The sequence below is a fragment of the Lacerta agilis genome, chromosome 2, assembly GCF_009819535.1.
Source record: "Lacerta agilis isolate rLacAgi1 chromosome 2, rLacAgi1.pri, whole genome shotgun sequence".
In the NCBI taxonomy this organism is placed as follows: domain Eukaryota; kingdom Metazoa; phylum Chordata; class Lepidosauria; order Squamata; family Lacertidae; genus Lacerta; species Lacerta agilis.
Window position 1 is genome coordinate 777,213 of NC_046313.1, and position 12,390 is coordinate 789,602.

General features: G+C 46.0%; 1 protein-coding gene across 1 annotated transcript; it reads right to left on the reverse strand.

Moving 5' to 3' along the window:
• Positions 1-916: 916 nt before the first annotated feature.
• On the reverse strand, positions 917-8,265 carry LOC117042876 (hepatic lectin-like). Its single transcript, XM_033142517.1, has 6 exons — positions 8,133-8,265; positions 5,849-5,956; positions 4,886-4,945; positions 4,050-4,201; positions 2,357-2,469; positions 917-1,144 (listed from the first exon to the last, which is right to left on the reverse strand). The coding sequence occupies exons 1-6, from the start codon at positions 8,221-8,223 to the stop codon at positions 1,009-1,011; spliced, it is 660 nt and encodes a 219-aa protein (XP_032998408.1). The 5' UTR covers positions 8,224-8,265; the 3' UTR covers positions 917-1,008.
• Positions 8,266-12,390: the final 4,125 nt, after the last annotated feature.

Genomic DNA, 12,390 nt, shown 5'->3' on the forward strand with positions numbered 1-12,390 from the left:
CCCCAATCAAGACTCAACATCATTGAATAGGAATAGATTAAAAAATGCACTGAGCTGCTGCTTGTCCAACTCACTCCCTTTCAGGGGGTCAGATGTCACCCACACCCTCACACCCCATCTGTGCACCCCATGGACACCCTGTTCACACACGTCCATATACCCCGCCCCCAATCTGCACTTCCATAATGCACCTTCACACTCACCCGCCCCCATCTTCCAGCCTTGGTAATATGCAGGCTGCACACTCACTATGCATTTAGAGCTCTCCCCTGCCAAAGAAATCATGGGAACTGCATTTCCCAGCAGCCTACACAGACACCAGTCCCCAGAATTCTTTTTTTTTGGGGGGGGGAGGGGCTTGCTTTAAATGTATGGTCATGTAAACTTCCTCTCCCCTCATTTTTCTTTCCTTCCTTTTTCTTTGCTTCCCTCCCCTGGTGGGAAGTTTTACAAAAGACAGGTCCTGTGACATATAGAGAAACCCTGAAAATAGGAATTTACATTGACTTCAGCCTTATGATTTTGATTGCAAACCTTTATTCAGAATATAGTTCTTATTAAATTCAGAATCACTTAATTTTTTAAAAGAAATAAGTTTAGCTTCATTCAAGTTGTACAGAGTCCTGAGGCAGATCTACACACATGGTTTTTAATGTTAAGGAAGGGTTCTGATAACATTTGGACACATGATGTCCTACTTTTACATTTCATAATGCGTTATTAAAATGGGACACCGGAGGGCACAGCAGCAGAGCAACCAGCAGCGGGGAGGCAGTGTTTTCATGGGGGGGGGGGGAACCAGGGTGAAAAATGCTTTAATTAACAAGTATGCCCTGTGATGTTTTAGAACAACATATCTAATAATGTTCTAATAACATTAAACTGGTCTGTGTAGATCCAGCCCTTGCCGCTCTAAAGCAGGTGGTGTGAAGCAGGCAGCCACTGCAGAAAGAACATGCCTTTGCAATCCCGTTCTTGCTACTTGGTGGGTTTTTCCATGGTGGTTCTTCAGGAAGGCAAAGGTTTCTCACATATGTAGAAGTTTGCAGTGGAACAGCTCTCATCATTCCATTCCCCAGAAAGATGGATCTCAGCACAGTCTTCCTTGTTCTGATAGTCACTGGGCTGACCCGGTCTCCAATTCCTAAATGAGGAAGGGAGGAAAGATACCTTGGGAAATGCGGAAATGGTTCTTCTCCAGCCACACCACCCTCTACTCGCTTCCCAAATCCAAGTATATCCAAGCTATTCTCTCTAGATTTTCCATTCTGCACTTTGGTGGCTTTGACACAGCAGGGGCGTAGGAAGGGGGGGGGTGCAGTCTGCCTGGGGCCTGGCCTGCAGCATGCCTGAGCCACATGCCTCTCCTGGGAGTGAAACGGTGGCTCGGGGCCCCGCGCTGCCCAAAATGGCCCCCCTATGCGCGGATCACCCCACCCCCGCTGCTCTGGGTGCCGGAGCAGCTAGCTACATCCCATGACACAGTTACTGACTAATTTGTTTTGTAAAATTTACACACTGCTGGATTGTAAATAACCTCAAAACGGATTACTAAGAGAATAAAACAGTAAAGTTATTGGTGAAAATAGTTAAAAACAACTTTTTAGCAACATCCACAAAAGAAATAAAAGCAGCAATAAAGTCAAAACAGATTAAAATGCACAGCAACATTTTACCAATTTGGCAGGCTTGTCTATATCCCAGCTTTCTTCCAGGGAGCTCAATGCATATCCCACCCAGGCAAGGTCTATGACAAGACCTAGATCTGCTTATTTTCAGCAAAATAATTGCACTGTATGACTTCATATTACATCTTAGCATAAGCTGGGGAACATTTTAGCCCAGCAGGCCAGATCTTTTTCTCATTGGCCCACTGCAGGCCAACTTTGACAGGTGGGTGGGACCTATGCCATAATGGTAGCAGGTTATTGACACCCATCCAAGTTCACAGAAGGTTGGTGTAGCGCAGCCTCCTGTGAATATGTACTCCCAGGGCCAGGGAGGCTCCCTTTAACTCACAACCAGCCGGTTGTTGGTTAGAAGGAGCCCCTTTGAAGGGGGAAATGCTCCAGGCTTAGGGGCATTTCTGCCTCTGCAGAGAAAGCAGTTTCTATTGAAATCACTGGGAGGAGCAGCACCTGAGGGGGTATGTGAGAGATGGTGGGGCAGAAGAAGGGGGCAAGGGGGTTCACCAGGCCAAGGCCTGGTCAGATACTACTGGGATAAAGAAAGCATTGTAGACCAGGGGCTCAGCAAAACTCCTGTCTCTGTTGCCTTCCCAGGATGGCCAAAGCAGGAGCCTTGCCAAGTTTGGCTTGATGGGTGAGGTTGCGGCGTTCATAGTCCTGTGTCTTACTTGTAGCTGTTTAAGTAATTGGTGCCATCAATCCACCTCCATTCCCCTTCTTCATCGATGTCATTGAGTCCAATCCAATAGCGTTCATTCCTGGTTTGAGACTTGAGGAAATTCTGCAAGGAAACACCCCCCCCCCACAGGATAGGGCAGGCACTGACTTTTTGTTTTAAGTATATGCACAAGTCTCTCTTTATTAGGCATTTTACAAGTAAAATCACGAGAGAAAGAATCACATACAAGAACTTTAAAATATATATACACAGAGAAACAACAATTAAACTCATAGGCTGATTTTATGTGTATATATGTAAAATCTAGAATTTCCTCCTGTTAAAGTACTCCTGGAAGCACAAGTCATAGAAGTGGCATTATTCAAGCAGCATTGCCTACAGTGGTGCCATTGGAGGGTTGGGTGGCTGGCTGAGGGTCTCTAATTTTTCAGTGAGGGGGCCGAGCCCCCTCAAAATTCTGTGGCTGTTGTGTGCACACACTGCACCATGTGCTCATTTCACTCACGTGCTCGTGTCACTTGCACATCATGGGGTGTGTGCACATTGCACAGCCCTGGCTCCCTCAATCATGGGGCAAGCCAGCACGGAAGATGCTCCCTGTGTCTCTGCATGAGTCCCTGCTCTGGGCTTGCCTTCCTCTAGTCAGAAAGCATCTTGATCAGCAAACCTGGATTTCCAGAGCCACGCCTGCCACTAAATATCTACAGAGTGTCCACATGTCCTACTTTACAAATAACAGTCCTCTCTTTCAAATAATTCTCTATTTTAAGAGCTGGCTAGTTGAAGTCCAGGTTAAAGATGTAGAAGGGAGAGCAGATTTATATATCATTTTAAATATATAAATGAGCATATGCAAATTTTATACAATCTCCTCTTTTTTGGTGCTACATTTCATTTTGTAGTGTCCTCAATGTCTGACTGGGCTTTCTGTCTGGGTAAAACTGAAATTTCTGACAATCACCAACAGCTGAAACTTCACATGCAGGATGTGTTTTGTTCTGTACTTCTTGCCTGCTCAGCTTGCATTTAAAGGTAGTCTTACCTAATTTGCACCTTCCAAAACAATATACTCAGCTATACGCTGTATACTCTGACTTATTTATAGTGTTTCTTTCCTGTGTTTAGATCCACCCCATCCTTCAAGATTTGAATTTCTCTGAATTTTGCAATGCAGTCTTCCAGCTGAGTAATGTGTGTGTCACTAGGGTGACATTTGCATATAAATGCATATTAGTGAAGATAACATAAAAAATGTGTTATGTTATCTTGCCTTCCAAGATAGATTGCATTCGAAAGATGTGCATGTTAGGGGAAATTTGCACTGGAAGAGAACTACTTTTTTAAAATCTCAAAAAACTTGATATGGAAATGTGGAGAAGTGAACTTAAGACTGGCAATAATGAAGAACTGAGAGAAACCAACATGGACATGTTTGCCCATCCCTAGCTGCCCACAAGGGAAGCTGAGCCAGAGGCCCTGAAGTCATTGTAAGAGGCTTCCCATTGTCACCTCAGAGCTGTTGGGGCCTTGTTACAATCTCACATCTGCATCTTATTTCTACTACATTAAATGTAATGTTTCCCATCAAAAGACCCTGGGAAATGTAGTTTGAGGTGTCACTCATCTAAGATACAACATATTAACACACACACATACAAGGACCAATATTCTAGCACCTTTACCTGCTTGGCCTCATCATGAATAACCACCAGACTTGAATTACGTTGTGCACATTGAGATTCAGCTATGTGCCAAGTAGCCTTCCGGAGGGAGAAGTAGTAACACCAGCCGTCAAAGTATTCCCATTCCCTGCTCCTGGCACCGCATGGGAACACTGGCAAAAGAGAAAAGGCACAGAATGAAAGCCCAATGGGACTGGGCTGCAGGTGGAGCAGGCACGCTCTGACCATCCCTCCACAGCCTTCCCCACCACGAGGAGAGACCTTTCTGTTTTAATATAGGCATGCTTTCTAAATTGTGAGGAACAGTTACAACATGTGGGGCTTTTTAGTGGTTAGAGAAAGCCTTTTCTCCCTCTCTCAGCATAGCACTGGATGGGGGCACCCCGTGAAGCTGAAGGCTGGACCATTCGGGAGAGACAAAAGAAAAGACTTCTTCACAGAGCAGATAGTTAAAGTGGAATTTGCTCCCCTCGGGGGCAGCGATGCTCATGGAGGCAGCAGCAGCCAAGCCCATTTCATTCCTGTATTCCTGAGGGCGCTAGGGTTGTGGGGGTTTGCAGCTTGCCAATGGCACAAGCTCATGAGTTAACCTGTTTCTAAGCTCCTCCAGCTCAAGGGACTCACAGAGTTCCTGACCCACGAGGTGCTTGGAGTTCAGGCTTCCCTGGAAGATGCCGCTTTGATGGGGAAGACCTACCCCCAAATTATGCTCCTCCTGCAGTGGAAACAAGCTCTCTGGGATAATGCCAGGCAAGACCCACCTCCCGATTTGTTCCCCTTCCCTCCCCCAGGCTATTGGAGCCACAAGCCCCAGGTGATTTTGGCAAGACACTTACGCTCCTTGCTCATTTCAAGCTGTTTATGTAACTTTTTCACTTCTGAGGAAAACTTTGATTCTAAAATTGTAAGAAGAGATACAAACACACACAATGTTACCAATTCATATGAGGCAAAAAGAGATATGGTGGAGAGACCTCTTCTCTCATTCCATTTGAACTAACCCAGAATAAGCCAGACTTTGGCAGGCTGCAAGCCACATTTGTTAGAACATAAACCCTGCTGAGAATCCCACTGGGAACTCAAATGGCAAAGTAATTTGAGGGGAAAACACTCCGTACACACCTAGACTTAGACACACTGGCCACTTTGGTCCTTTTTCACATGTTACGAGTTTACGTTTCAATCCCTCCTTTTCCCAGGTCATCTGGAAAAATATGAGAGTCATAATCTATGATCAACTAGAAGAAACATTTTGAGCAAAACCTTTTTTAAAAAAACAGTGGTGGGCCTGATATAACAGTGCAGTCAAGTGAAAACCTAACTCTCCTTTGCCCGACTATACTGTGAAAGGCTGTATAGTCGGGCAAAGGACTGTACTGAAAGGCTTCCCAACCCATGATGTCACCAAGAGACTTCCTGCTAGTCCCCAGAACTGTCCATATATAAGGACATGAACACCGTGCGGCACTTAAAATATTCTGTGGGATTTCCAGTGTGGCCCTTCAAAGGATTCCCTTCACAAAGCACACCTGCAGATCTGCACGTTTCTTCTTCAGTTGAACTCTGCATCATTGTCTGCCATCAGAGGCACTGCTTCTAGGCAGCAAGAGGGGCCTTCAACCACATCTGTGGCTAGTTATTGTGCTGCCTCAATGAAGTCCTCATCCTCCAGCAGCCCCCCCCCCCCCGCACAGCACTGCTCCAAGAAGGCCAAAAGCAAGAAGGGAGAGGGGGGGATCCCGCCCACATTTTCTCATATTGCTACTGAAGTGTTTCAGACTTTGGAGTCCCTTAATTACCATTGGAGAGCAGAAGCCCCAGCAAGGTGATGATCAGCAGGTAAGCGAGCGCCAGGAGCCCATAAACCAGGAAAGAGGAGCTCCGTTTCCACCGGAGGAAGAATCTGTCTTCGAGAAGAAAGATAGCAACAAATTTGAAGCAAAATTGTATGAAGCTGGCTATCAAGTAACATCCAGTGGGGTCACTCTGGGTGTCTAAAATTACAAGAAATGTAAAGAATGGACCATGTTGGTTTTTGTTGCTTTAAAGGTTGGTTCTCCCCCCCCCCCCCAGTTTATGGTAGACGGTGAATTAAGCAGAGCAGTTCTGGATTCATGTGTTTGAGAGCTGTTGGCAGGAGGGAGGTACATAACGGTATGTTCCAGGCCCCCAGCCCGCAAGGGCCCCAGACTCTTAGCTATCATTTTAGAAATGTGAATGAATCAGACATTTCTAAAGGAAGTTATGAAACAATGTGTGGAAACAACTTTAAAGCTTTGGCACCTGGCAAGCAGCAGCATTGCTTTGGATGCATAGACATCCCTACCAGCAATGGAAGAATAGCTCAATTTCAGGCTCCCATTTTCTCGTTCCACCTCATCAATTCTGCAGCAATTCACATTTATAGGTAAAAACCCCTCATGAAGATTCATGAGCATAATATTGTGAATTTATCCTATTAAATATATTTTTAATGCAGTTTTCACTAATGTATATATTTTACAACAATTTCGCTCAACATAATGCATCTTGTATGTTGTTTTCACTAATATATTCATTTTTATGCACACTCTCCTCAAATAGATGCATTTTTGTAAATACTGGTTGGAGAACTGCACCACAAAATTCAGGGATGTTTAAATTGTGTGGGATGGCTGTGCTTTGATTCTCATATATGTTGTCTCCAGTCCCAGTTGGTTTTTCTAGCCCCCTTGGGTCCTGACAGCAGTCAGTCGGAGGCTATTCTACAAGTCCAAGTTGGTTATTTTATACAGTTTTCAAGCAGCACTTAAATGTGAGAATCTGAATAAGGGGGAAATGAATTACTGTATATTCTGGCGTATAAGACTACTTTTCAATCCAGGAAAATCTTCTCAAGAGTCAGGGGTCGTCTTATACGCCAGGTGGAGAATCTGCGGTCGAGTATATCCCAAACTCTATATTTTAACTGGAAAAGTTGGGGGTCGTCTTATACGCCCAGTCGTCTTATACACCGGAAAATACGGTAGGCAAATTTGCCTTTAAACATGAACAAAATTGAGTTTCTCCCTCATCCCTACCCATGACTAAACCTGACTAAACACAGCAGCAGGGACCATGGGAGCTGGGTCTGCTGGCACAGGTCCCACAATACAGCAGTGCAATCCACCGTATGTTTTTGGGAATAAGCCCCATTGTGTTTAATAGAGCTTACTCCCAGGAAAGTGAGTATATAAATGAATTAGACCTCCTATCTCCAGGTCAAGTGAAGTGCAAAGTAGTAAACTGCTGTTAGAGACCGGGTTGGTCAAAGAAAGTTTGACGAAAGTCATGAGCATGTAAATCTTCCTTCCAGCTGTATCTTAAAATACCTGCCACTGCCAGTCTCCTGCCCTAGCATCTCCTCTACCTGGCACTAGCTGTACCAGGTACCTGAAGCCAGGTGAACACTTTGAGCAGTTTCACCTTGGCTGCTTATTGAAGTGGTGCCCACTCTAAAGCCACTGGAAGGAAGAAAACCCCTTTATTTCTCCCCTATCCCAAATCAGCCGTAGACTCCCATCACAAAAGCCAAGGGACATATTTATCTGAAATTTGGCAGGTTTTTCACTCTGAGGAATTTTGATTCCCCTGCGATATCCATTATTTTCCAACCATTTGCTCAGTAATATCAACTATTTTCTAACCATTTGCCCATAAAACACTATGGGATTAAGTGATTCCCACCACACCACCGTAAAAAGGTAATGTCTTCCCTTATGGGAGAACCACTGCAGCTATTTGGCAGGCATCTCTCCCCCAGAAAGGAGGACAATGTCTGCAAATTTTATCAACTTCTGGCCAGAAATTTAAGTTATGCACATTTCTGAGTCCCTGGATATATATATATGCCTGTACTTTAGCAGGGGGACTAGGCCTGCCAATTTGGCAAGCTTCTGTCCAAAGCAAGTGGACCACTTAGATCCATCTTTGAGTCCCCCTAATAGTGAACTCAGATCTGGACTTTGTTACCACAAAGTGCTTCCAGATGAGAGAGAGAGAGTGCTTCTGAATTGCCAAATCTGGATCTAAATCTTGAGGCCAGTGCACACCCCAAATATTTACCTGCTGTTCTGGGTGCCTTGGCTTCTCCCGTCTCTGCCAGGTATACATGGTCTCCACTTTCCTCTTGCTCATAAACACCAAGTAGAACCATCTTGCTCTGGTTTTCAAATTTCTCCTCTTGATGGGTTATAATATGAGCAGCAAATTGAGGAACTTTATCAGGAAATATAAAGATCTCCTCCCCCTATTTCTTAGGAAGATCAGGGGAAATTCAGACACATGCAATTCCCTTGTTTCAGGGAATAAATTCCCTTAAGAAGGAACATCAGTTTATGAAACCTCCTCTTCCCAGTCTGCTCCCTCTTCTTCCTCTGACCACTCATCATCATTCCACCAAAAGCTGTAGCCATAAATAAAATGATTGTTTAAGCCCCACACTTTGTTAATGTTTTCTATGTGTGTGTGTGCATGCACGTGCATGTATCTCAAAGAGATAATAATAATAATAATAATAATAATAATAATTTATTATTTATACCCCACCCATCTGGCTGGGTTTCCCCAGCCACTCTGGACGCTTCCAACAGAACACTAAAATGCAACAATCTATTAAACATTAAAAGCCTCCCTAAACAGGGCTGCCTTCAGGTGTTTTCTAAACATCTGGTGGGAGGACATTCCACAGGGCGGGTGCCATTACCGAGAAGGCCCTCTGCCCTGTAACTTGGCTTCTCATAGTGAGGGAACTGCCAGAAGGCCCTCAGCACTGGACCTCAGTGTCCGTGCAGAACAATGGGGGTGGAGACGCTCCTTCAGGTATACTGGACCGAGGCCGTTTAGGGCTTTAAAGGTCAGCACCAACTCTTTGAATTGTGCTCGGAAACGTACTGGGAGCCAATGTAGGTCTTTGAAGACCGGTGTTAAGTGGTCTCAGCGGCTGCTCCCAGTCACCAGTCTAGCTGCCACATTCTGGATTAGTTGTAGTTTCCAGGTCACCTTCAAAGGTAGCCCCACATAGAGCGCATTGCAGTAATCCAAGCGAGAGATAACTAGAGCATGCACCACTCTGGTGAGACAGTCCGTGGGCAGGTAGGGTCTCAGCCTGCATACCAGATGGAGCTGGTAGACAGCTGCCCTGGATAAAGAATTAACCTGTGCCTCCATGGACAGCTGTGAGTCCAAAATGACTCCCAGGCTGTGCACTTGGTCCTTCAGGGGCACAGTGACCCCATTCAGTACCAGGGAGTCCTCCACACCTGCCTGCTTCCTGTCCCCCAAAAACAGTACTTCTGTCTTGTCAGGATTCAACCTCAATCTGTTAGCCACCATCCATCCTCCAAACACCTCCAGGCACTCACACAGGACCTTCACTGCCTTCACTGGTTCTGTTTTGAAAGAGAGGTAGAACTGAGTATCATCCGCATACTGATGAACACCCAGCCCAAACCCCCTGATGATCTCTCCCAGCGGCTGCATGTAGATGTTGAAAAGCATGGGGGAGAGGACAGAACCTTGAGGTACCCCACAAGTGAGAGCCCAGGGGTCTGAACACTCATCCCCCACCACCACTTAACACTATGAGGTCTGGATCCCGACTGGAAGGGATCCAAATGGTCCACTTCTTCCAGGCGTGCCTGGAGTTGTTCAGCAATCACTGTCAGAGATTTGCCTTCTCCTTGCAAGGAGAGCCCGGGGGGAGGTCCTACTTGTGAGGAGAGCCTGGGCGGGAGTACTTCTCACGGGAAGAGAGGGGAAGGTGATCCTGCTAGTGGGGAGGATCAGGGTAGGGAACCTCCTCGAGAGGAGGTCTTGCTCAGGTACAGGGAGCCCCAGCCACTGCTGTCACCTGACTCTTCTCAAAGCCCATCACCAGAGCTCTCTCCCACGGAAGAGGAGGAGAGACCTGGCATGTTTCATTGCCCTCAGATCCAGGGGAAACGACGGGGCTGTCCAGGCTCCATGCAATCGGAGAGGGCGCTTCAGAGCCAAACAGCAGTCAATAGCCCTGGTTAACTCCACATTCCACTGGGTCACCAGGGAATCAGCTGAAAGGCCATCAACATGGGATAAAGCATCCCCTACCACTCTCTGGAAGCCATTTGGATCCATTAAATGGCGGGGGCAGGCCATCCGAATCTGTCTCACCTCCCTGCAGAGGGGAAGGGTCGCGAAGATGTCCAGTTGCACCAGGAAGTGATTTGACCATGGCGTTTCTTTAGTTTCGCTTTTATTTAATGTCAGATCACCAGCATCCATAGAGGTGAATACCAGGTCTAAGGCATGTCCTTGGCTATGAGTTGGGCCAGACTTATTCCATGGAGGCCATGCTTTCCACGAAGTCCTGAGCGGCCCCTTGGGGCACTCGTGTGCTACAGCTGCTGTTGTAACATGATGCTGAGTCCATCATGCAAGCGTGTCAATATCTTGGACAATGGCTGCTGCCTGGGCAAGGGAGGGGGTGTTGAGCCCTGCAGCCCCCTCCCCAAAGTTTCAACCTGTGCCCCCAACCATGCATCTTCTCCACTCTTCCCTTATGATGCCTGCATCGGAATCACATGTTCACTTCCCCATAACTGCAGCATGAAAATTTATTTGGAAAGTGCTGACTCCAAAAGTTGTTCAATCTAAAACAAGCAAGAGCTCTGAGTGCAAACACCCAAGAACGTCTTACTCATCCTTCCTTATGAAATGGTTTGTTCTCTTTGTCTTTTAAGGCCCTGCCCCAGTTTATCAAAATCACAAAGCTTTGATTAACTGAACATTGAAACCACTATAACCCCCCCCACACACATACACACACACAAAGAACTGTATTGCTGGCCTGCTAATGATGGCAGTTTGAATGACTTGAGGTGCCTCCGTTTTGTGTATTGCTCTTTCAGAAAGCACAGTGACTCTGGTGGAATGAAGTAGGCACAGAGCCAGGGGGTGAAATGACCCTCATTCTCCCACTGGATGTGCAGAGATTTCTGTTGCCTCTTTAGCATTGTTAAAGGTAAAGGTAAAGGGACCCCTGACCGTTAGGTGCAGTTGCGGACGACTCTGGGGTTGCGGCACTCAACTCGCTTTACTGGCCGAGGGAGCCAGCTACAGCTTCCAGGCCAGCATGACTAAGCCTCTTCTTTTAATTTATACTCTCCTCCCTCTTGCTGTCCACCCTCCGATCATGTTCTATTTCTTTACTGCTATAGCTTCCAATGGTGAAAGCCAAAGTGGTGTTTTTACCTCTGATAAATTCTTGTATTTATCCCATACTTTATAGAATCCCCCCCCTAATTATATGATTTGTAAATCCTTTATGAACTTTCACCTTTTCATACCATAAATAAGCATGCCAACCAAAAATATTGTCATGACCAGTGCTTTTTTTCTGGAGGGGGCGCGCACGCAGGGGTACACATACTGCCTCATTGAGGGGCAGTATTTCAATATGAGTAGGAAAATGAGAGTAACCCTAAACATTATTTTAGGGGGGGGGGAGTGCACTGATCATGACCTTCTAAGTCTCGAACAGTGGTACCTTGGTACTTGAATGGCTTGGCTCCCGAACTGTGTCTGTGGCATTTGAAATGCGAAAGAGACATCACCTTCCTGGAGCTTTGGAACAGAGAGAGCAAGTTCCAGAACACACAATGGACTCCTCTGGAGTCCTGTTCTGATCACACACAGGCTTGGCATAATGGGAAGGAAAAGGACATTCAAATCCTGTTGTCCTTGTAAAAAGCAAGTGGTGGGGCAATCAGGATTGTCATTCTTAAAACTCCTCTAATGCGATGGGCTGCTGGTCAGTGAGAGAGGATTTGCTTTGTATGCAGAAAATTACCTGTTCGATCCCCAGCATCTTCAGGTAGTGCAGTGAATGTCCCCTGTCTAAAACCCTACCAAAGACACCACTAATGGACAGAATGGGGTGTGTTTGTGTGAGAGGGGTGACAGGGACCCTCTTCCTTCCCCCACTGAGATCTTGATCTAAATCAGCCCTCTCATAAAGGAAAATATGTGCAGAGTCCTAAGCAAAGGACCCAACGTTGCCAGGATTGTGTACACAGACAGTTTAAAGTGGATCTGATGTAATCCAGGTATACTTGCTTTTCACTTTGCCCACATCGCCCGCACAATGTTATACTCATCCAAGTGGCAGCCTGCATTCTCCCCTCCCATATTTAATTCAAGTTTTTGATCAGTGGATAATGCAGTAAGGAAAGAAAATCCCACATAAAATCACTTATTAGCTAACTGGGGATCTTTAAAAAATAAATAAATAATGTGTAGTGATGTTTTGCTGGGTGCCATCTGTCACCACACACTGCTGACGGGG

Coding starts and splice junctions, on each gene's coding strand:
- LOC117042876 (XM_033142517.1), bottom strand. CDS start 8,223: ATGGTTCTACTTGGTGTTTATGAGCAAGAGGAAAGTGGAGACCATGTA. Junction 4,946..5,848: donor GGGGCTTCTGCTCTCCAATG/GTAATTAAGGGA, acceptor TTACAATTTTAG/AATCAAAGTTTTCCTCAGAA. Junction 4,202..4,885: donor GCTTGAAATGAGCAAGGAGC/GTAAGTGTCTTG, acceptor CTCTTTTGCCAG/TGTTCCCATGCGGTGCCAGG.